At 37.5% G+C, this 25485-nt stretch overlaps 1 protein-coding gene and 1 long non-coding RNA gene across 4 annotated transcripts; one reads left to right on the forward strand and one right to left on the reverse strand.

Moving 5' to 3' along the window:
• Nucleotides 1-758: 758 nt before the first annotated feature.
• Nucleotides 759-8478, forward strand: LOC149712106 (uncharacterized). Of its 3 annotated transcripts, none has more exons than XR_016377778.1 (5): nt 759-1881; nt 2030-2580; nt 2647-3236; nt 3361-6260; nt 6383-8478. It is a non-coding gene; the product is annotated as an uncharacterized LOC149712106 (long non-coding RNA). The 3 variants fall into 3 exon arrangements; XR_016377777.1 differs by lacking the exon at nt 6383-8478 and having other exon boundaries at nt 2647-3011; nt 3098-3236; nt 3361-4334; XR_016377776.1 differs by lacking the exon at nt 6383-8478 and having other exon boundaries at nt 2647-2999; nt 3098-3236; nt 3361-3732.
• On the reverse strand, nt 5744-24441 carry LOC149712107 (uncharacterized). The gene is made up of 3 exons (XM_089860689.1): nt 24114-24441; nt 10258-10533; nt 5744-6045 (listed from the first exon to the last, which is right to left on the reverse strand). Exons 1-3 carry the CDS (start codon nt 24118-24120, stop codon nt 5744-5746), a joined length of 585 nt encoding a protein of 194 aa, XP_089716815.1. The 5' UTR covers nt 24121-24441.
• Between the last annotated feature and the right edge of the window lie 1044 nt (nt 24442-25485).

Raw genomic sequence — 25485 nt, forward strand, 5'->3', positions numbered from 1 at the left:
CTAGACCTCCAGTTTTTGACGGCTCATTGTCTAACATTTTGAGTCTCCTGCCAATGTTTTTGGTAATTGTTTTGTCGTAATCAACGAGTTTGTCTTCGCATTGAACGCATTCAACTTTCTGTCGGCTTTCCTCTAGCATTTTTATGTTGAATTTATCGCACATGGCCAATTTCGGCATCAAACAGATGGGATGAAATCCTTCTTTAACCAGCTTAAGGTAAAGATTCATAGCCACCTAAATTTTGTTCCCTCCCGTAACTAGGCTACTTTCTAAGGTTGAAACGTCATCTTTTGTAACAGTTCCGACTCTAATTCGGTTAAGAAGGTCGCCATAAACTCGGTCGTCCGCCTGACGAACGTTTTGCGTTAGTTCATCGTATTGGAAATACTTCCAAAGATCAATGCTATTAAATCTTAGTCTAGCTTCCTGCGAAGTGACTTTTAAAAACGCAGGATTACCCTGTACAGACGGCAATTGGAAGAAATCTCGAACATCAAGAACGCAAACCACACCGCCGAAAGGCTTCTTCATTTCCCAAAATTCATTTAGCCTAAATGAACGTAAGTTAGTAGTACCGAAGACACCATAGAAATCTCATCGACAATCATGAGTTTCAAATTTCCCAGAGTTTGTTTCATAATGGAAATGTTTTCGGAATTGAGGGAATGGTATTCCGCGGTACGCCCATGTTCTACTGGCAACATAAGTAATCTGTGCAACGTTACGCCGTTGACATTTAGGGCTGCCAAGCCCGTGGGAGCGGCTATCGCGACTCTACCGGCATTTTTAAAGTGACGTCTAACGGCGTTGGAGATAGAAGCAATAAGAAAGGACTTTCCAGTGCCGCCCGGACCAGATACAAAGTGGCAGAAATTTTCAATTTTCCCTCCCTCTTGGGTGAAGTGATCCATGACTTTGTCATAAACCCTTTTTTGATCAGTGTTGAGTAACGCAACTTGGTCTAGTGCCGTGCCCTCAACTTAAGCCTTGGCCGTAAAGAACGTTCAAAAACTTACTTTAAATGATATAAAAACCTCTGTTAACTGTAATTATTTACTTGAATTACTTTTCTAGACGAAAATTTGACCTGATAACGAAGTATTTCTTATTAAGGGTGCTACAGTTAATTAGAAAAAACATATAAAGGTGTTTAAGCTCGGATGAAATAGTAATTTGTTAGCGTCTACTGCTAAATAGTTAGGAAAATCCGCAAGAAAGCCAACATTTGCAATTTACCAACGTAACTTGTTAGCACGCACAAAACTAGGCCCTTTTAGTTGTCAACGAGAACGAAATGAAGAAATAGGTTTAAGCGCGCTATAAGGTTAGGCTGACTTCTGACCCAAAAGTAATTTTTTGACGTACTTTCCGAATTAACTAAAATTAACATACTTAGAGTTAATTGATTTAGATTAAACTAGCCGATAGCACACCTTGAATACTTCATTGATAATTCAAGAGTATTCCGAAAAGTAACTTTGCTGTAGTTTTTCAGCTCGCGGTGGGGGTAAATCACGAAAAACCCCATGTTAATCTCCAAAGGAAATTTAGTAAAAGCATGTGAATTTTGCTCTAACGTTACAAATGGGTGTCAAGTCATATCTACAAGGGCCTACCGGCCCGGTAGAATAAGAGCCTCATCGATATTTTCTGGGACTCGATATATAACGCCCTTATTTCCAGGATCTTGGTTTTGTCCAGGGTAGGTTACCGAGAATTTGATGTTGTCGATGTGATCCAATTTAACGAGGAGATCTTGTTGTTTCTTGGAAATTGGTGCCACAAGTAGGGCGCCTCCTTTTAATACCCGGAGATCCTTCACTTCGCCTACGGTTTTTTCAAAATGTGTGCAAAAGAGAATAAAGTCAGCATCATGGAAGGTACGTACGATTTTGTTTAGTGAATCCTTGGTAATTTTCCCTTCTCGGGTAACAGAGGGTTGAAATATCAGTGATTTTATTTTATCTTGGGAGACCGAAGTATCCATTAAGTGACAGCCTTGACCTGCCTGAATTCTTGCTTTTTCAGATTGGCAATCATCTTCGATTAAGGAAGAGGCCGAGGCTTAATTGTTTTTTCCGCTTTCCGGGGAAAGCATAAGGAGGGAAGCGGAGGAGGGAGAGAAGAAAGTACGGTGCAGAACTTTAAGAAATCACAGAGAAACCGGAGCGCAAGAAAAGCGACCGGCCGTCACGCTGACTAAAAACAGACTCCTTGTTTAAGTAAATCATACGTGAAATCTTGATCAATCTGTTTAATTTATTCATTAACATTACTCAAGAATTTGCTAGAATACACGCACAGTTGTAGACTACACCGTTGAAAAAAAATCAAAATAGTTCTGTCGTTCTTGCACAGATGGCGTTGGGTGCATTTGATAAAGTCTACTGTTTTTAACGTTTTATAGTCACTAATAATAAGGAGACGCTTCAATGTTGTGACACTGGAGGCATTATATGTTCCTATCTCTATGGTGGAAACAAACCACACAGGATAAAAGTTTCCGTTGTGGTTTTTACCTTTTTTACTTTTTCTGCGAATTTCTTTCTGCAAGGAAATTCTCCCAGTGAAAACAGAGTGTAAGACATCTTTACAGCCTTTTATAATAAAATTAGTAATGCCATCATAGCCCATTGTTGTTCTAGGTCTCATTTTGTTTATGACCGTCGTAACGTCCATCGTGGATATGGTGATATTAAAAATAATAATACTGCTGGACTTTTATAGATAGTTTAATCTATATTTGACCATAAGAGGATCATATTACAGCTCTCTATAAGTAGTGGACGAGATAATATCGCTTTGCATCAGCATTTTCTCCCCCGCACAGAAGTGAAAAGGGTATATGCGAAACGTAGCGGCCAATTTGTGAACTAAACCAGAGGAATGATTTTGGCGCGAAATATATTTTAAGTGTGGCAAGCAAGCGGAAGCAATTGGTAGCCAATGAGGGAAGGTCTGAGAGAGAAGAGCGTTGTCCCGTATCTAATGTTGGATTGTGAGGAAGATAGTAGTATTTCACCTTCTTTTTTGGATTTTAAAATAAATCACGGTCTAAATGTTCTTTCGCTTTTTAAAACGCGTGTGTTGAAACAGAAATGCATTTGAATTCAAATTATCAAATTGTCCTTCGTCACGTTAGAACATTGTTTATACATCTTAATACAGCACTGAGTTTTCACCGATTTAAAGGTTTTTACCGGGAGTAGTTGAACCAGTTTAATACCAATTAAAGGTAATGTGCAGCACAGCGTCGACATAGGCCTAGATGTTTGTTTGGTTTTAAATGCGACAAATTTTCCCAATACTTTATAACACGATAACAAATTTAACACTTGACACTGACGGCGATCTGACAGCCATTACCATCAACCGGAACTTCCGAAAGTTAACGTAACTCCAGGTCCAGGTTAATGGGCAAACTAAACTTGTAAAAACGAGCTATAGATGGCGGGCTTGGAGGTCTTGAAAGAAAGCGCTGTTTACAAAGCATAACCTGTGTCCAGCACTTATATGGAGCTGTAATATGACCCTTTTATGATTTCACTTATCTTCCACAGTTGATTTTAAACATTTTCGAACTACCTTTCGATCTCTGTATTATATGTTGTTATTCTGCTATTCTTTTCTAAATATATCTCTTCTAATTGTGGTTTTGTTCCTTCCTCTCATAAGTCCAAAACTGTTTATGATAATTTTTCACTGAGTTGCTACTGTGTTCATTTCGATCTCTAGCGAACAACTCCTTTACTTGGGCCCAATGTAGTTTGTAATTGAATGAATGTTAACTACTTTCGGCGTTAGAAAATTTCAATTGGTTTCATTAAATACGATACAAACTTGTAAAGTTTAGCCTTTCAGCTTAAAATTATCGTACTAACGTTTTTGCAAAGAATATTGCTGATTGTCTGATTGGGCTTTTTATCTCTTTCTGTTAAGTTCAGGTATCAAAGAACCCAATACTTTCTCAAGAAACTTAATTAAAACTAAGACTGAAGGAACAGATATTAATGAAATAGTCTTTGTGGACAAAGGCATGGAAAATGAAAAAGATATGCGAATAGAATTAAAAGACTGAAGTTTCAGATACTGAATTATTTTCAGTTTAAAGATATGATCATAAAATATTAACACATATTAACAATTTGAAAAAACTTGCTTATCTTAGTTTTTTCATCAAAATTCCACTTCCGCAATTCTTTTAAACAGTATCTACACATCAACTTTTTAGGAATCTTTAAAGCTAAAGTAGTGTAGTGTAGAATTTGGACTAATATTACGTTATGATATTTTCAAGTTTTGAAATTGTGAAAAAAAAATTATCAATTAGTTAAACCCTTTTATTTGAAAATCTCAAATATTTCGGAAACAGAAATTATGATATGGTCTTTAATGTTACACTTTAAAGATTAAATTAGAAAAGGAAAATAAAAGGTGATGAAAAGTAAGTAACCTTTATAACCAAATTATTTCAGCAGGTATGCTAACATTTTTGTAGATTTCATGTGACCAATGTTGAAGAAACTTGACTTTATAATTATTTAAACGTACTTTAGAATAAAGTAGTGATAATGGGACTTTAATTTTCTAAGTAATTAGAACAACGGACTCAATTTTTTAGTTACCAACTGCAGTTGCAAAATTCGCCAAGAAATGTGTCTTAGGGCTCGTTTTCATAGGCGCGAGTTGCGTGAGAATTTCGAGCGAAAGCGGAAACGTTCGAAAAAAATACATTACCGCGCGTATTCAAGCTCGTGAAGCGTGAGCGTTTTCGAATTTTCTAGCTTCTATGAAAACGAGCCTTAAGACACCTTTCACCATTTCACGTACGTATTTCATCAGGAATCCATAAACCTACTTGGAATGGGTAAAAACATACATTGTCAATGCAGCAATGTGTGGGGTAAAATCTTGCTCTACGCGGGGATCTATGGCCGACAGTGCTTCACTTCTATTCCAGAGATCTGATTGGATTTTAGAAAGTACTAACTTCCAAAAAATACTGGGAATCCTATATTTTCCATGACATAAATGGTCCAAAACTTTGCCTTCATGCAGTTCTGCGCGATCTGAACGCTACTTTTTTGATTAAAAGCTCCATTTTCAAGCAAATTAGTATTGCAGTCGCTACTGTAGTAAGGTAAATAAATTTTTAACATATAAACGAATCGTGACACGATAATGGCCGTTTTTATAACGTTGTTTTGGGTTCATCCCCTGTTTACCTTAAACATCACTTGAGAAAGTAGGGGTTATGACTTCCTGATTTAATTGCTAATAAAAGTTTAAAGAGGTCACAAAATAATATCACTTTCGTAATCATTTTTAATGAAACATATGATAGAGCTATTCCACAGCATATTTGTAACTAGAAAAAAATAGTTAATTTTTCACTATGCTTTAGATTTTTAGAAAAACGTACGTTTAATATTATTATTTTCGAAATATTGTTATTTACGAAATATTGTTCTTTATGAATCGATCATGATTAAATTTTCAGATAATGGTCTTGGAAACTTAAATTAACTAATAACTTGTGCATTACACTAATTACTTAAAGATAAAGTTCGTTATGATACTATGATTCTGCTAATCCACACTTTTTCACTCTAAAATAAAAAAAATGTTAATATTTTTATTGTTCCTTATGTTTAAGTCGTAAGGCAGGAAATAATGAATTTAAAACCAGTCTTTTTTGTACATTTTTACAACTCCTTCATAATTAGAGTATTAATAAAATTTTTAAACAGGGCTTTGCATGGAGTCCAGTATTACTTGATCCAAATTTTTGGAATTGGAGCAACACCTCTCATCTTCTTGGAGTTCCTGAACCTCTTGTAACTCTTCCACGTGAACTACGAGAGAAAGGATATCTTCGGCGCTCTTGTACCGACGAGAGATCATCTTGTCGTATGATCTGGAACTACAACTGTCATAGACGAACATGGAGTTCTGTCGAACGCGAGTTCGCCTTAACAGTTCTAAGGCTATTTCGTCCGCCACAGTACCATTAACGTCTTCGTCATGATCTTCTGATATGTCAACTACATTAACGGTCCCACGAGAGGATGAATAGCATACAGAAGAAAACCGGGTCACGGGAGAAAGAATATGGAAAAAAGATAAGATTTCAAGAAAAATAACATCTAAACATATTTTAACAATAATGAAGAAAGAACAGAATATAAAGTTTTGTGAGCCATCAAATTTGGGAGTAGAACTAAAAGCAACGGAGGTCATAGCTCCTGATACTTCAAAGGTATAAAAATTTTACTGTTAAGGGATCTCAAAAACATGGAAATCCACCTAGGCAACTATATTTATTAGATAATATGATATTTGAAAATACCAATACGACATTTGAAAAGAAATACCAATTAGACATTTGAAAAGAAATACCAATACGACATTTAAAAAGAAATACCAATACGACACTTGAAAAGAAATACCAATACGACACTTGAAAAGAAATACCAATACGACATTTGAAAAGTAATACTATTACGACATTTGAAAAGAAATACCGATACGACACTTGAAAAGAAATACCAATACGACATTTGAAAAGAAATACCAATTAGACATTTGAAAAGAAATACCAATATGACATTTGAAAAGAAATACCAATATTAATACCGGTTAATTGAACAATCAGTATATTTAAAATATCAAAAAAGGTAAATTTAGTTTTGCGAAGTATTAAAAATGCATAGACCACTTAATAAAAATGAAAATGTATGTTGAAAAACTAGCAACGTCGAGAAAAGGAACATAGTAGGACTGGAAAGGTTCTTGCTCCTTATGAATTATTTTTTATTCCCGACAAAACTAACTTTCGACACTTTGAACCGTTAAATCCTTAGTTTTAAGCTGCGTGTTCATTATTAAAGTTTCAATCCTGACTGGTTGACATGACAATCAACGCCCAGTCCAACTCTAATAGCTTTCCCTTCGTTTTCACAGTGGAAACTTACCCTTGATCGCTAACCTAGTTCGATTACCCTTGATCGCTAACCTAGTTCGATTACCCTTGATCGCTAACCTAGTTCGATTACCCTTGATCGCTAACCTAGTTCAATTACCCTTGATGGCTAACCTAGTTCAATTACCCTGGATCGCTAACCTATTTCAATTACCCTGGATGGCTAACCTAGTTCAATTACCCTGGATCGCTAACCTATTTCAATTACCCTGGATCGCTAACTTAGTTCAATTACCCTGGATCGCTAACCTATTTCAATTACCCTGGATCGCTAACCTATTTCAATTACCCTGGATCGCTAACCTAGTTCAATTACCCTGGATCGCTAACCTAGTTCAATTACCCTGGATCGCTAACCTAGTTCAATTACCCTGGATCGCTAACCTAGTTCAATTACCCTGGATCGCTAACCTAGTTCAATTACCCTGGATCGCTAACCTAGTTCAATTACCCTGGATCGCTAACCTAGTTCAATTACCCTGGATCGCTAACCTAGTTCAGTTACCCTGGATCGCTAACATAGTTCAATTACCCTGGATCGCTAACCTAGTTCAATTACCCTGGATCGCTAACTTAGTATAATCGTCTATAAAGGCGCTATAATCGCGGTGAAACGACTACCTAACCCATACCACTAAAAGTCGTATGTTCCACAGTTTCAGGGTAAACAACGCAATTTAGAGTATGTAATTAAAATTATGAAAAACAATACTTAAACTTAATTGTTTTTCATGAAACTTCAAAAGGCACCAGTTTAATGTTCAACCTTTCATTTAAAACCGTTTTCAGACCTATCGAAACAAATAGTCTTCAAAAAATGGTCGAGAAACTTTGGCCATCACAGCAAACAATTCCCATGTTATTCCTAAGGAAAAATTTACCTTTTTTGCCAAATTGACTGAAAAATTTTATGAAAATGAAAACCACCCTTAGCAACTTTATTTTTTATAAAATTAAATAATTAATGGATCATTTTGAAATTTTAACCACATATTAAGGGCCTGGATTGCAAAATCTGTGGAATTTTTTCAAAACAGTAAATATAATACGAAAAAGTTACATCCAAACAAAAACCCTCCTTATACATTAAAAGCAGTATTATTGTTTTATATTCTGTTTAAATTTAGTATTTATTGTTATTAATTATATACCCACTAAATTTTCATTTTTGTTTTGTTAATTTATATTAAACTTAGATAGGGCCAAAAAGTCGCAAGTTGACACACGCCGCCAAATACCCCGGCAGCTTTATCGTATATAGGTACGTGTTATAAAACACACATAGCTAAAAAGCGGATTTGGGCAACTGTCCTTTCCCTTTAAATGGAGAAACTATCTTTCCCATCGAAGATACTTCCCTTTCTGTTTGTGAATGCTTTTGAAGATAGAGATCCCATCTTCCCGCTTCTCCAAATGTAAACATGTACTTTAAATAAACAATTTTAATCGATGCCATCGATAGCCCAAGTATAACAATAGTAAGAGGCTAGTGCAACACGCATCACCAGCAAAAGGTTGTTTTTAAAATTTTGTGAAATTTTTTCGGGGCCCCAAGAAAAAGACTCCAAGAGATAAATTGAAGCGAATGCCAGGCCTAAGCAAAAAGGGGCTCTGTTGGCGCCCATTAAAGATGACTTCTCTACTACACCAAAGAGAATATACCAAGAGGAGCAGAAAGTCTAGCCTTTCACAAGGCTTTTGAAAAGCCCGGCCACCGTTTTGGAGTAACTAGATCCGGTTTGTGTTGATTGGCTAAGCAGCGACGCCTTTCATTGGTTAAATTATGTCGACTGCTAATTTTTGGTGGTGGCTAAGGGTTGATGTCTGGGTTGAATGTTGACGTACAAAAGGTAATTTTTAAGTAGACCGTAGACGACATGGTCACGTGAACAACCGGAAGTAGTTCCTCCAAATTCAGAGCCGGTCCCTATTTACAAAGTTTCTGCTCCTCTTGTTATATTCTCTTTGACTACACAAAGTCTAAGCATTATGCATTAGCTACTGCCTAAAAGGGATAGAATCAATCTTTTGACTACTAATGAAAAGCTTTCATTTTTTTAAATCAGATAGAACCTAAAATTACGTTTTCAAAAATATATAGATGTTGATAGTTTTAATAAATTAACTATTTTTAATTAATTTTTAAAAGTATTAGTTTTCGGCACCGCTCCGATCACTGCCCCCTCTACAGGCGTTTGCAAAAACACGAGTGAAAAAACTAAATTACTCCCGCGACCCTCCTCTCGCTCGGAGGTACAGTAGATTTACTCCTAAAAGTAGTTTTCATACTATTGTGCATTTTCGCCAAATTAATATAACTCATTTCGATACGGATGCTTTGAAAGTTATAAAGGAAGGTAAATAGTTTCACTGTAATTTTGGTGTTCAAAGTAATAGTTTTACTATGTTTAATTACAATTAAAAATATGTTAAAGCTTAGATTAGGGCCATTAGGCTAAAATAAAGCCATACCATTATTATACATGGAAGCTAAGCCTTTGCCAAAATAGCATAAAAATGTTAATATTTTTAGTCTTGAATATTGTTTTACAATATCAGAAATAATCCACCAGAGTTCTTAGAAATACCATTTTGTGGTGTTTTGGACATTACCTGTAATAATTTTGACAAATCTCTATCATCCTTACTCTACAACGTAACCGAGAGTTAAGAGAACAAAGGATAATAAACATGAAAAATCAGAATTATGTTTACAAAGTTCTTCTCAAATATGCGCCGCTTCCCCAGTGATAGTGAAGGTGAAAAGCTACTATACAGTGGTCTAGAGCTCCCTTCATTCTCCTATTTCCAAACAACCAATGAATCAAGAGACATTAGCAACGTCACTGTATGAAAAACAAGTTGGGCGGTATTTCGCGGCTAGTTTGAATTTCAAAATATCTAACGTACTTTTCTTAATTTTAAACGTTTTAATTCGATTTTTTTTGGCACACATAATTTTAGGCACATTTTTTTACCTAAAACTGCCCTCATCTTGTACTAGTCGGAAAACATTGATTCTATCCCTTTAAATAAAATTCGAGTCGAGAAGATTAGCCAGAAAGCTAGGGCTGATAATGGAGCCGCCTGTTGCCTTACGTTTGAAGTCTAATAAAGGCAGACAGTCATATATCCTGGCTTTCTTAGCCATTTCTGCACCGGTCGCAGACATTCACCTACGTCATTCAGATATACAAGATCAAGTGTGCTTAATTTGGGAAGAAAGCTAAAATTTGGAGAGAAATAGGCACCCGCCCCTTTGAATTTACTTTACCTCGTAATGATGGCTTCTTAGAGTTGGGATAATCGCTGCCATGGAAATCTGGGTGATAAGGTTCCATCATTCTTATTTTTCCCCATTTATTAATGAAGAGCATGACACAGGCCAGCCAAAGGATAATAGCGCTGGAAACCAGGATTACTTCTTCAGCAGTGACACTTACGATCGATAGATATCGAGGCGCAGTTTCAGAAATGGAATCAGCATTAAAGGACAATGATTCGTTTACATTTTGGTCGTTCGAGTTGTCCGTTTTGTAGCTGCCATTCTCTTTGGGAAGACAAAGAGATTTTTACAACCACTTAGCTTTCAGGTTAAGGAATACATCATTGCTACAATTTAAAAATAGAAGCTAGTTCTCATACAAATAAAATGGCATCATTTAGCTATCGCCTACCGAAGGGTAGGGACATGCGCGAGGAACACTGGGAGAGATGCGGTGCCGCAGGTCGCCCATCATCATTTAGAATCCATCTCACCTCCCTTATCCTTGCCTACATCCTATCAATATTTATATATTTTTTATTTTTAAAGAAGTTTTGATCATGTGTTAATCAGGTTGGGATCCATAACAGTTTCCTTTAAGTTCGACTCTAACCCTGTTAAAGCCTAACTCATTTCAGGGTAATACTGGTTCTAGTACGCAATAGGTATGGTTGCAAGTTATAAACAGATCCTAACAAAAACATTAACATGTAGAATATGTCATGCGTAACTTTGGATCTGCTACACCTTAAAAAGCTCCGAGAGTACATGTAGTACAGCCAAGTTTAATACAGTTTTATATAGTTGGTTTATATAAATTATACAGTCACTGGGCTATCGCAGGTAAGTACTTACGTTCATATGTAATATTATTATTACTTTAATTTTTTATCCGATAGCCAAGTGAGATATGTTTTATAAAAAAACAATATAAGCTTATATACATAGCTGTTCCAAAGGGAAGCTTGAAATATTGCAGTGTGGCGGTATCTCTCTTCGATAAGAATTCATACTGGCTTTAATGTATCAGAATGGTTTTTGATTGAATATATCCTTTTTCGCATTGCGTTTACTGCTTTCACAAAAAAAACTGTGTGTGGTTAAAATGTCTAAGAGATCGTTTTAATACAAGGTTCTTAAACTCGCATCCGCTTATATAGGTTGGCTTATAATGGGGGGGGGGTAATTTTTCGGAGTTTTGGAACGGATGGTGGGGGGGGGGGGCACGACACCTATATTTTCCCTAGGAGAGACGTCACTGAATGTCTTAAAAAATAAAACAAGATGTAGCGATTTTGCCCTCGATTTTTTTCCATTCCCCTCTCCTCGCCTCTCCCATACCTCTACCCGAGAGTCTCGAGCGTCAGCTTCGGGCCTTCGGCTCGGCCGCCGCTCGGGTTCATGTCCGTTGCATTTCAAATGTATTAAAATATGATTCACAGAGTTGAACCAAGGGCCATAAAGGCAAAATAATTATATTATTTAGTATTTAAATATTTAGTTTTCACATTGTCCATGTCACGTTAATTTTAGACTGACAACCAATGTAATCTAATTTCTAAAGCGTAGTTAACCAAGGCTTAATTCTTACAGGTTGATATTTTTTATTTGATTGGGAATTTCCTAAGGCAAATAATGCCGGGTTTAAACTGCGCTGTTTAGCAAACCTCAGTTGAAGCAAATACATTTTTAAAACATCCATGGTTGTGTTTTATTTAATATAGTAGGGTATCAATTCACTTTTAATATCTCAGTTGAAGCAAACACCCTCTTTAAGTCCTAAGTTCAATAGAGACAGACAAAGTCATACATACTATGAGCCCGCCTTACACGTTTTGGAGCTAATCCTAGACATTCAGCTACGTCACTCACCCCATGCAGGCTCGAGTGCGACGAATTTCGGAAGAAAGCCCAAAGTTTGAGAGAGATAGTCCCCCTTGGTTTTAATAGTTTATGCTAGAAAAAAGTAAAGATGCTAAGAGTGGTTTTAAAATCCATAAAATTAATCTGACCTTGTCGTGAAAAAGTCTAAATTATCCCATAGAGCAAAACAATAGGAACGATATTTGAAAAAACCACTAGTTTGTCGTAAATTCCTTTTCGCGTTATATATTTCGTTAATTAAATATGTTACTTAAATACATCCCCGCAACAAGCTTAACTTGAGCTTTGAATAACAGGTGTATGTTTTAATGTTTAAACAGATGTATGTTTTAATGTATAAACAGGCGTATGTTTTAATGTTTAAACAGGCGTATGTTTTAATGTTTAAACAGGCGTATGTTTTAATGTTTAAACAGGCGTATGTTTTAATGTTTAAACAGGCGTTTGTTTTAATGTTTAAAGGGAGGGTGAAGAAGAAAATCAAGTGATTTTTTTATCGATTCTTCTACTAATTATAAGACCAGTCTGAATAGTGAAACATTCAGGAAATACTTCCGACTGATTTTAAAATTCAAATTAGGTTCAGATTTAGAGGATAATTTTAAACAAGGACTTCCGACCAATCGCGTAACGCCCTGCCTTTTTGTTAACAAAATTCTCGTGGCACGCTCCATGTCTCGCGCCACGATTGTCACGTCTCGCGCCTAATTTTATCAAATCTCGTGATAAATTTCATTCAACACGGAACGTGCCACGAGAATTTTGTTAACAAAAAGGCAGGGCGTTACGCGATTGGTCGGTAGTCCTTGTTTAAAATTATCCTTAAAATCTGAACCTAATTTGAATTTAAAAATCATTCGGAAGTATTTCCTGAATGTTTCACTATATGCAGACTGGTCTTATAATTAGTAGAAGAATCGATAAAAAATCGCTTGATTTTCTACTTCACCCTCCCTTTAAACAGGCGTTTGTTTTAACGTTTAAAGGAGTGGTTCACCCATAAACTTTTTTGTCTCTTAGCGTCAATAGTACTTTTATAAAGATAGTGGTACTACTGAAATTAAATTATTAGCGATAGTTTTCATTTTATAATTAAAATAAAATTTTATATGGACAAAACTAAGCATGGGCGAATACTCGAGTAACACGAATAACTCGATCGAATATCGAGACGAATAACCATCTCGATATTCGATAAGCCCCATTTCGGGTATTCGAACGAATATCGAATAGTGAATTTTACTATTCGGGCCTACTATTCGTTAAATATTCGACTAACTATTCGTTAAATATTCGATTAACTATTCGTTAAATATTCGATTAACTATTCGTTAAATATTCGATTAACTATTCTAGAAAAAAAAATATTAACCCTAAAAATGTTTTAAAAAAGTAATGGCAGTTACACCTTTTAATGTATAAGTTTCTATGGGAAAATAGGCCTGAAGTGCTACTACTCTAAAGCGCATCTAAATTCTAAATATAATTTAAATTGATTTTAATTAATCCTTCTATTTCTGACTATTCGATAACTATTCGATAAGGGCAATTTTAAGTTAAGCCTAATTATTCGATATTCGGTTCCCAAACAACTATTCGTCTCGGTATTCGATAAGAAAATTTACCACTATTCGATATTCGTCTCGACAGTCAAAAACTGGTATTCGCCCATGCTTAGACAAAACCCTTAACCCCTATCTCTAAACTTCACTGTCGTGCTTTTCCAGACCTGCCAGATGACTGGCTGGTTTAAATAGCGTTTAGCCAATGAGATTTTAGCACTCCAAGCAGAAGAACTTAGGTCGGGTTTTTTTTTGAGCCTGACAATTTCGTCTTCAAGTATGTTTAGCTCTCGTTAGTCGTTTCGTTCATCAATTTGAATCAAAATTAATTGCCGAAATGCCAAGTTTTATTATAAAAGACTGTCAGAGTGTTAACTCTAGGTGTGCGGTTAGTTTTTATACTGTTCCCGATCACTTTAAGTACCCTTTATAGTGCATCAAAATGGTTACGATTCGCTAGCGTACTGACTAGGCCTTTGCTACGGTCTAGGGCAGGCTTGACTACGGCTCTACCGGCGCTGCCAACGTACCTTGTCGCCGGTCTAGCGCTCAACCGCGTAAAAGTCGAGTTTACTTTTTAGAAGAAGCTTGTCCTATAGATACCTCGGCCAATAAGATGGAGGACTGAATTAATATATGAGAGTGACGTATCGCAGTCTCTCTGGCTTTGCGGAAAAGCACCATACAGGCGCGATAAGGTCCTCAATGCAATTAGTTTTTCTGATTTAATTTAAAATATACTTAATGTAAAATTTTTTCAACTCTCGAAATCTTGGTTTTCGGTGTAATTAAAGGGATTACAGCAAAAAAAGTTTATGGGAGAAACATTCCTTTAAACAGACGTATGATTTAATGTTTAAACAGGTGTATGTTTTAATGTTTAAAAATATAATTGGGTTTCATACTGAATGTTACAATGAGTATATATTTTTTGGTAGCAATACCTACCCCGAGTATCAGCAATAAATAATGATACAAAAGGATATTTTACATAATGAAATCTCGTGGTAGGACTGCCCAGTTTTCCCCGGTAACTCCAAAAGAAAACTCGCTCTCATTGGACAAGCCGAAGGTCAGGGTTGCCAACCCATTCACTAAAAAAGGAAAATGCCCAGCCAAGAGAATTGTCTGGCGAAAAAAACATGCTAACAATAATTTTTGCATTACCCGCTGCACCTGCATTCCTTGGTCGGGAAAATTTCTTAACCTAAAACCTTATCCAAAACAAGTGAAGAAAAACAGATTTAAATAAAAATACCAAAATTACAAGAAAATTTACTTCGACAATCTCCACTCGATGACTTAAGCTCATCGAAGAGTTAGAATTAATTACAAAATATAATTTACAAATACAAATTTTCACAATATCTAGTGGAGATGGGAGTTGCATAGGCCTCCTTAAACTCTTTCCTGTGCCTAATTTAACTAAACATGATCTAGCTATAAATAAATACTAAATGACACCCATTTTCCAAATTCTTGGATGCTTTTCATCATGCCCGTTTCTGCTCGTTTTGGTTGCACATACTTATGAGCGGTACTGAGTTTCACCGGATAATCTAATCTCCATCTTAAACAAGTGCAAGAGTGTAAGCTCTTCACGATTCGCATTAACCTGATCAGTCAGAGGGTAGTGCAGTTACGCGTACGCCAATTAAAACATTTACAGAAGTTAGGGGTACAAGCTCGATTAGTAGTTGTTAGAGGCCTTGAGTTTAGTATGGCTTCAACCTCGATTAAGGTGGTCTCAAACTACTCAGAGTAGAAGGCATCTCCCAAGAACTTTCTCAAGGCCTAATTTTGTGGATTTAACCAACCTTCGATAGAATCCGCCCCTCAAGGTCGCGCGTTCTACTATAAATTTCCAATTTTCTTTCTGGCAAACCAAAAACTCCAAAAATTAATAGATTTCAAGTGATCGCAAATTTTCATAAGATCACAATTGGTCCTTCAATATTTGCCCGCATATCCGAATAGGAGTACCATGTCTCCCAGCTTTTACTATTACCGGACCAGCGAAATAAATTCCCACAATTTTGAAATGAGGCGCCTATCGACCTTTACGATGACACCGCGATATTTTTGGTCATGTATCATCTCCCGTAACAACCATCTAATAATAATCAGCAACAAATATAAGCTCTCTTGATCATTTATCATTCAGGTTATCTGCGAGTTGAAATCCTTTATCTTTAAGATTCATTATAGTCTATAGCTTCTTCCAGCAACGGAGTTTTGTCATGTTTTACTACTTGAAATTCTAGAGGAAATTCCTTGTCCCTAAAGGTGAATCGAATGACTTCTAAGACTGAGTCATTATAGCAATGGAGTTGAGTTGTGTCCTTTTCTAGTTGCTTGTGTGTGTCTGGTAAGGAATCATAGAGTTTCTTACTTAATACATTACAAGTTGATCCACAATCAAGCTTTTTTAGTAGTTCTTCGTTCGCTGCTAGGGATATTTAGGACTGTATAATATTTGTTTCTATTTGTAGCTGGTCCGATGGCATAACAAGAGGTGTCTGAGTCTGGCAAATCCTCTTCCTGATATGTATCGACCACATGTACTTGTTTACGATTCTGTTTCCGAGAACTTTGTAGCCTCGGCATTGACTGAGTTGTGTCCGATTTACAGCAACGTGCAAAATGGTTTGTTTGTTGACAGTTACTACAGGTTTTACCAAATGCGGGACATGCTTGTCTATCTTGAATATGCATGCCTCCACAATAAGAACAGTTGTTTTTGAGCAGTGGTGGTTTTTTTTCGCTTTCGGTTTGCCTGTATGGTTCGAGGTTTTCTGTTAAGTGGTTCTCCAGGAACCTCACCCAGATTCTTGACTTGAGTATTAGTCAGTTCATTGGTTCGACACATGTCGAGTGCTTTAGCCAATGTAAGTTTCGGTTTGTTTAAGAGTTGAGGACGAAATTTAGTGTCTAACATTCCAAGGACGAGACGATCACGTATGAATTCTTTGACATGGACCATAAGTTTTAGCGAGTTTCTTTAGACGCTGGACGTACTGGTCTATCGATTCAGATGATAGCTGCGATGCGGTGTTAAAGATATACCGTTCATAGATTTCATTTCTTAGAGGTTCAAAATGTTCATCCAGTTCATGTTGTATTAAAGCCACTGTTGCTGGCGTTAAAGAAAGATCCTGGTAAGTTTGAAAGCAAGGTGTTCCCATTACCGTTAAAAACGTAGCTTTCTGAATGTCTGCAGACTGTATAGAGAGTCCAGTAGCCTTTTCGTAGTTGTCCCACTGTGCTTTAAACAACTTCCAGTTCGCAAACACATCCCCTTCCAGAGAAACAACGGAAGGCGAAGACATCGGGGAGTCCAAAAACGTATACCCGAGGCGTAAAACACAAAGAAAACTACTTCGACCAGTTAAGCCTCGGCGGTGAGAAAACTCAAACGGAGGGAATACTCGCGAAGGGTAACGACCAAAAACAAAAAGACTGAGTGGGAGAAGAACGGGTCCACTCACTTCTGCCACCATGTTTCATTTTTACCTCTCCGTGTGACGTAGTCTAGGAGAGGTTCTGTAACGGCCGTGTCTGTGTGTCTGTCCGTTGTTACACCCACGTGACCGCGTTCGCAGTTTGCGTATCGGAGCAAACGTGTTCCTAATTTCCGGACCGCATTGACAGGTTACAGAAATTTGGAAAATTGTATTTCTCTCCGTTGGCTACTCTATACTTGAGTTCTCACACATGTTTGGTCTTCGTCCATCCCACATGAACACCAGTCTGGTACTTTTCTGTGCTTCCAACACCACCATCTTCAGTTCTTTGTCAATCCCACATTGACACCAGTCTGGACTTACACTGGCTTCTAACACCACCATCCACTGGTCTTCCGTCTATTCCACATAGAGACCAATCTGTATCATTGGCTTCTACTCCATTATCATCGTTTGGTTTTAGGATATACGCGGCGATCAGGTAGGGTTACGAAAAACGTCTAGCCTCCCTAAGGTGGGATCGGCCACCACAGGTTTTCGCAATTGCGCTTTTTCCTTGCTATTACAAGGGAAACGATTTCCATATATACCAAAATTTTAAAAGAATCGGGTAAGAGGGGTACGCTTCAATTTAAACGTCAATATTAGCAATTTCCGGAAGTATATATATCCCCAGATGACTAAAGACATAACTTCCCACAGGGAAAGCTTAATCAGAATGTTGGAGAGAGCATTGCAAACAGGATTCTGCTTCAAAAGACAAAAGCTATCGCTTCCTTATCACCGCCCAAAAACAAGGCCGCCCTGCAAAGTTTCTTGGGCATGGTCAACTACATTATGAAGTTTATCCCTCATGCCACGGAAGACACCGCTCCCCTAAGGACGCTGCTCAAAAAGAACACCATTTTTAAATTAGAACCTTCATATTAGCGACACTACGACAACCTGAAGAAATCTGCTACATCAGCCCCTGTGTTGGCGTTCTTAAACCCAGCTAAGCCAATCACTCTATCCGTCGACGCTAGCCAAAACGGGGTGGGGTCCGTGTTAATACAGGACGACATCCAATTGAATATACGTCAACGACATTCACTCCCACACAAAAACGTTATGCCCAAATCGAAAAGGAATTATTAGCCATTGTATTCGCGTGCGAACACTTCAATTATTACATGGCAGGGACAAGAACGACGGTACAAACAGACCATAATACCCTGATTGGTCTTCTTCAAGAACCACTACATCAAATCACTCCCCGGCTACAGAGACTGACGATGCGCCTCTTCCGATACCAATTCGATCTAACGTTATGTACCCGGAAAACAACTACTAATAGCAGATATGTTATCTAGAGCTCCGCAAGACAAGACCTTGATTGGCATTTCAAATCTGGAAAGAACCTACGTCGCCGTGCACGAAATCGTAACACTACCGGATGATGCCTAAAGACGGTACCAACTAGTGACACGGAACGACCCAATCATACAGAAAATTATCACGTATATAAAGGAAAGCTGGCCAAAGCAACAAAAGGCTTTACCAGAAGAATGTAAACCATATTTGCCATATCAAAACGAGCTTCACGCAACACAAGGGTCTAGACTCGTCATCCCTAAAACCATGCAGCAGGAACTCCTCCGTAAAGTTCATACCACACACCAGGGTATCAATTCCTGCATTGCTAAGGCGAAACTCAACATTTTTTGGCCAAATCTAATGCAGGATTTAACAACATTCATACGTGCCTGCACCATATGCGCCAGCCGTCAAAAACCAAACCTCCCAATGATGATGACGCCTCACCCGACCCCATATCTACCATGCGAAATGGAGGGCACTGACCTTTTTAAAGTGGGAAATCATCTTGGTAGATTACAACAACTATCGTCAACCAACTCACAAGCCGTAATAAACTTCCTGCGACCAAATTTTAGCAAATATGGACCTCCGTAGAAACTAATTTCCGACAATGGCCCACCATTCATCTCGTACCAGTTTAAACTATTTATGGCAGAATGGGGAGTCAGACACATCACTTCTTCACCATACTCTCTACAATCGAACGGATTAACGGAGAGAACAATCCAGACGATCAAGAACTCCATCATAAAGGCTAAACTAAGTGGAAGGGTCTCTCCGCAGTATTATAGGAATACCGAACCACCCCGAAGCATAATCGCGCATCGCCAGCAGAACTTAGCATGGGTCGAAGACATAGAACACCCTTGACTACGACCAAAAATGCCCTGAAGCCACATTACCCTCTTCAAGAAGCTAGACGAAAGATTATCACTCAACAACAGAAGATGGCAACAAATTTCGACCCAAGACGCACTTCATCACTTAATAGGCTTAAAACTACGCATATATAAGACATCCCGTACTTATTATAATATTATTTATTCGGTTATAATCTGATCTGTCGTCAAATATCAATCGTCGTCCTCGCGTGTTCTACTCTGCCTAAAGTGTTGTCCCCAACTCCCTATTTATTACAGTCTCTTATCTAGCTTTACCTTTTACATGTTTGTTTGTCTATTGTCTGTTATTGACCTATTATTGCTTTATCTATTTTACGTCTATTTACACCCCTACATCACTATTGGGTAGGACAGCGAAAATGGCTTCAGGTCACTATAATAGTATAATAGTAGGTCACATTCTACGCCGCACAAGAACATATTTACGGATAGATTTTAGCAAACCAGTTGCGACAAGGCCCGCCACGATTAGGGCTTGGACGTGCGTTACGCGACGAATTTTGAGTACGTGGCTGAGTTTGGTTGCGTGATTTTCTGCAAGCGATAGCTAAATGTCTTTTGGTGCCACATTGAAAACATTCTGCGTCTATATATGGCCACTCCCATTCGTGATGTTTAGCACCAAAAATAAATAGGGGAAAGTGTCGGACTCTCTCCTTCGTCTGTGACATGCATTTGGAGGGGTGAATGCATACTCGCGAAATCTGTTTCATCCCCCTCGCCTATTCACCACGTACCTAAGATAATTTGTGATTTTGCGCGTGGAGAAATAGTGCGGTTTTATTTTACATTATCTGCTTTTGACTGAGGCTAACCGTGGCCACTGCAGTTTATCGCCACAATTTAATTTGATGATGTACATGATTTTATTAATGTAGCTTGCTAATATTGATGTTATTTACTAATATTTAAACGTTTTAGCTTATAATGACAACTCTGGGCCTAAGTTTAAACGAAATTCTAAAGGATTTTTACGATGAATTTTTTAATTAAATGATGATTTCAAGAACATCTGCGGCAATTTTAATTTAATTTCAGCGTGCTAACGTTTTAAACAAACTTTAACTTTGTTCAAACTTCAAACGCGAAAATAACACTAAAGAAAATAGAACAGAGCGTTGTGACTCTTCCTTCAGATACGCCTGTGCCAAATTCTCCCGTTTGGTGGCGTACGAGCGGTATTTTCGTGAAGAATGACATCATCTACTACAAATCTGATTGGCTGATACCATTTCGCTTGCTCGAGCGTCTCGAAATGCATGTCAAGCTAAGGTAAAGGCAGGAAAATTTCGCAGTCCGACACTTTCCCCTATTTATTTTTGTTAGCACTGGAACAGCGAATACATGGGTATTACGAGGCACTTGTTTTGATTCCGCGATTGTGATGTGCGGTTGTTTCTGGAAATTGTGAGTTGGACGTTGTGTTATTCGCCCTTTGTTGTCTTCTTTTGAAATGTGATAATTTGTTGACCCGAGTCCTGTTGTGATTTGATATCGAAAGCCTCCTTTTCTACGGTTTCGAGTGATTGAGCTATAGTTATGACTTTCTTGATATCGAGAGCTGTTTCTGCGAGGACTACCGAGGAGACGTTTTTGAACTCCTTCGTTATTGATACCACACACAAGTCTCTCGCGCAACATCGTATCTAATGTGTTACCAAAGTTACAAAATTCTGCAATTTGTCTTAAGGCAGCAACATACATGGCAACTGATTCACCTGTTTTTGTAAAATTTACTCCGTTCTACGATTTCCGACGGTATCGGTTCGAAGTGTTTGGCTAGAATGTAATAACAGTCCTATTCTTATCAATTTCTACAAATTCTGATACTTTGAGAAATACAAAACCGTGACGGTCTGGCACAGGTCATTAGCGAATTTTAATTCCAGACGCTAGTTAGCGTTTTTTATCAATTCAAATTGGGAAGACGAACTACTGACGTCGGAACTCAAATCAAAAGCAAATACAAAATTCCCATTAGGGTATTCCTCCCGTGAAATATAGTTCCCCATCTCCCAATAACCTTTGAGAGATTCGTATAAGACCTAATATATTGACCACCAGAAAGGTTTGGGGAAAGGGGTTTATGCCGGGCACTAGCTCCGTCCAGGTACAAGGCAAATTGAAAATTAAACGGGGACTTTTTGTACTCACACAAATTAGCATTCTAGACTATCAGAGCCACTTCGAGACATTTGGCGAGGGCTATAAGCACTTCCGAGGGTAATTTCACTTTAAGCACACGGCCAACGAAGCACCTAGCTAGGAATAAAATTGCTTATAGGAATCAACTCTTGATCCATGTCCAATCTGGTTCAGAAAATGATGATCCTATTCCGATTGGTTAAGGGACATTTTCCAGTTCTTGACGCGTTTCTTTTAACACTCTCAACGTAAATAATACGCGAATCATCGTCACTTTCGGGTTTATAATGACGTCCATATTCAACGAGGTCTAAAGTGTAGGGTTACGTGAAGTCTGCCTCGCTCGATATGCACGGGGATACCAAGCCCGCTCACTATGTTAACTTCAATCTGACTGGAAAGTGTTACTAGCAACGGGAAGGTAGTGCGGTCTGGGAGTCTTTATCTACCGTCTTACCATCATTACCCTGTATGCTTACGATTCTGAGCAACGGTACGTTCACATCTCCAACCGGTCTACTTTCGACTATATCCGAATAAAGAAAGAGGGAATGGAGACCCGCGTTCAAGTCCACAGGGTACGTGTCTGTTCCAGAGTGAAAAATGGTAGAGGTTTTCGATGGGTTTTTTGAAAATCCCAGCATAACGGCGACTTGTCCCGGAATGGTTAACATGTAATGTAATTATCTTTCACGAAAATTTTCTCACGGCGTATACGTCGTATATAACTGAAACTGTACTTGGCATTCGAGGGGGGTGTCGGACTCTATGATATCGTCATCACTACCGATTTGGTTTTTAAGAATAGTCATATCCAAAAGATCATCCTCGTCGTAATTAAGTTGATTGAGGAGGTCCTCTATAATCCCATAAGACCCTGCAGGCAATTCCACCATTCTAGAATAGGATTGTAACAGATCCCTCTAAGTACCGGTCAGTGTTCATGTTATTCCAAGCGTGTGGGTATGAAATTTCCGCTAGGTTGACTTCATACAGTCCTTGTAATTTTAATGGTTCGAGAATATAAGACTTACATTTACTTCAAGAAATATCCCATCGACGAATTGGAAGGTAGAGTAAGGTAAAAACTAATGCTATATCAATTTCCTGGGGTAACCTTTCCAACGAACTAATCTCACTTTTTCTGTGTTTCTTTATTATTTTTTTTACGCAAAACGTTTGGGAATGAAATATACATAATAAATTGAACGGAGTAATAAATAAATTTCACTATACAATGAAGATAAAAACAATGAGCTAGAATTTAATTTCGCGGTTATTAATGGACGCCCAGTTCAATAACACGAAAAAAGGTTACGTAAATTTAATAGCTACGCTTGTCTGGGTAACCATAACAAAAACGCGTCATTTTTAAAACTGACAGATTTTGGTAAAATTTTGTCTGAAAGTGAAAAGTAGCTTAGTCCCTGATCCTACCAGTAGCTAATCTCTCTCTGCCCGCATTCCTTATCCTCCCGCGCCAACACTAAGAAGGGACTTGCTTTGACATGGAGATAACCTTCTTCACAGATTTGAAATGGTCCCATATCAATTACAAGTATTGCGATTACTTAGTTAATCGCTGTACATATATTACCGCCATTATCCTTGCTTAGAAAACGCGTTATAGAAAATTAACTAGACTGGTCGCGAGAAATTTTAAAATAGTTAATATGACAAGCTATCAGCAGATAAGTATATTTTTCAATCAATTGTTCTTTATCTTCTGTAGTTTTGTCTAAATTCTAATTTAACAAAGGAAACATTTGTGAAAAGTAGGAGCATTAAATTTCAGTAATCCGAGTTTGAAAATAAAGCCAAAGAAATAATTAACCACTTCGCCCTTATTATTGCAAAGCTACCTTTAAAATTAAATTTCAAGAGAGAACCTCTTCACTCCAACTCCAACTAGAACTTCACCTCTTCTATTGTAAGGTACACTGGATAAAAGGGGCTAATCCCTCTCAGCTCACGGATTGCGTGTAATAATTTTTGCATTGTCGAGGCTACGACTTTTAAAGACTACATATAATCACTTTTATAGAGTTAAAAGTAATCACTTTTATAGAGTTAAAAGTAATCAGTGTACACCGCGTGACTGAAATTTCCCCGTTTGAATTATGATTTCAAAAATGTATTCAAGATAATTTTGAGAGAATATTTAATTAGGATTTATCCATATTCGGTTATGATCTGTACACACTAATGTGACTTCAGAAACATTTAACGCTCCTCATACAATTTTGAAATGATAAAATACAGATGTGTACCCTAGATTTTAATTTTCTCTCAAATTTTAATTATCATAATATTACAGTAACATGGAAAAATATTACAACTTTGAAAAACGGTCAAACACAATGAGAAAGCGGGCGAACAATTAGAAAAGCGTGAAATTACGAAAATGTTAGACCTATATTTATACGTTCCCAAATGTGAATCGATAATTGTAACGGGCATTTTGTACAAGATAAGATCCTGAAGATGTGAACACAAAACCGTGCAAACCCTGAATTCAAAAATTACTTGAAAACAAATGAGCAACTCACCCAGCATTAGCCACCAGCTTCATGTATTAAAACAGTTTAATTCTATGGTTTTCTTAAAGTCTAGGCGTATCAGCTAGAGAAGGAACAGACTGAGCGAGTGTTTCATTGGAAACTTGTCTGAAGACTAAATCCTTCCGAGCGAAGCGTGGGAGTTTCACAAATAGTCGATACGAAATGCGGGATGAAGGATACTGAGAGACTGAAAAGGGTGGAGTTCAGGAGAATGGAGAAATACGTTTGGAAGCTTGCACCCACCAAAAGCAACTATACGCGATGCGATGGATGGAGCTCTGTTCAAGCATCCTTGAGGGACTATGGCTAGAATCTGAATGACCCTAAAATAGGGCAAAGGCTTTAGCAAGTAAATTATAGTTAGCCATGAATGATGTTATATTTTTGTGACTGACGTACCGTAGAATTCTACTGAAAACGCGTTTGAATTGTTACATATGATAGAAGTATGGAATGGGAATATTGAACGTATTAGAGCATAATCTTTGAACTTATCCGGCGGAAATGTTCTACCGTGATAAAAAAGGTATAAAAATTATATTTTCATCGAGGTCACCTAGCGGTTGAATTTCATAAAAATTCCGCTCAGCCGTTAAAGCGGGATCGAGTCACAAACTTTCACATTTATAATATTAGTAAGATAGGATCGTATTTCAACTAGTTACAGTAAGAAAATTTGGAGCTTATCTAAACAACCCTAGTTTGGTTTAAAACATCATCTTATATGCTCCGTGTGGCGTGTGCTTTACTTTTCGTGGTAGGCATTCTTCAAGACTAAGTTTAGATTCTTTTTGTAAAATTTATAGCATAAGAGGAGTTAGTTTGGCACCTTGTATTCTTTCGTGCAACTCTTCTAAATGTCATGGCTTAGTCGCATAAACATAGCCCATTCATCTTTGTCGTGTTATTGATATTATTACTGTGTGACGAGAAATGGGACATAACCGGAATATATGTTATTGTATCCCTTTAATGGAAGGGATACAACAAAAGTTTTGGCTACCCGTGCCGTAGACACTAAGGGGACAAAGAGGGCATTCTCCCCTGCAATGTCGATATTGTCTCAAGTAATATTTTCGGCTTGCGCCCTCCAATATGGAAATTGCCCCTCTAAGAAAATACTAATGAATACTAAAAAATAAATAATAACAATCCATATCCAAAAGAGGACACTAACTGGGAAAAATAACTACATGTAGCCAAAAAAAGAAGTTAAAGTACCCATTATGTTCTTCAGAAACAGTTCCCGCCCTTAAAATCAAAAACTAAGCGCCTTTTAGCACAACTGTTATTCTGCTTAAGGTCTAAGATCGAAGAAATTGTCTAAAGTTTAATGTTCCTAAAATATTAAAACGCTAAA

The sequence above is a fragment of the Phalangium opilio genome, unplaced genomic scaffold, assembly GCF_054372755.1.
Source record: "Phalangium opilio isolate 3A_F unplaced genomic scaffold, DU_Popi_V2 ptg000011l_1, whole genome shotgun sequence".
In the NCBI taxonomy this organism is placed as follows: domain Eukaryota; kingdom Metazoa; phylum Arthropoda; class Arachnida; order Opiliones; family Phalangiidae; genus Phalangium; species Phalangium opilio.

Excerpts from the sequence above, each read along its gene's own strand:
- LOC149712107 (XM_089860689.1), bottom strand. Across the intron at positions 6,046-10,257 it reads TAAGAAGCCATCATTACGAG|TTGACATATCAGAAGATCAT; the intron begins GTAAAGTAAATT and ends CCGTTAATGTAG.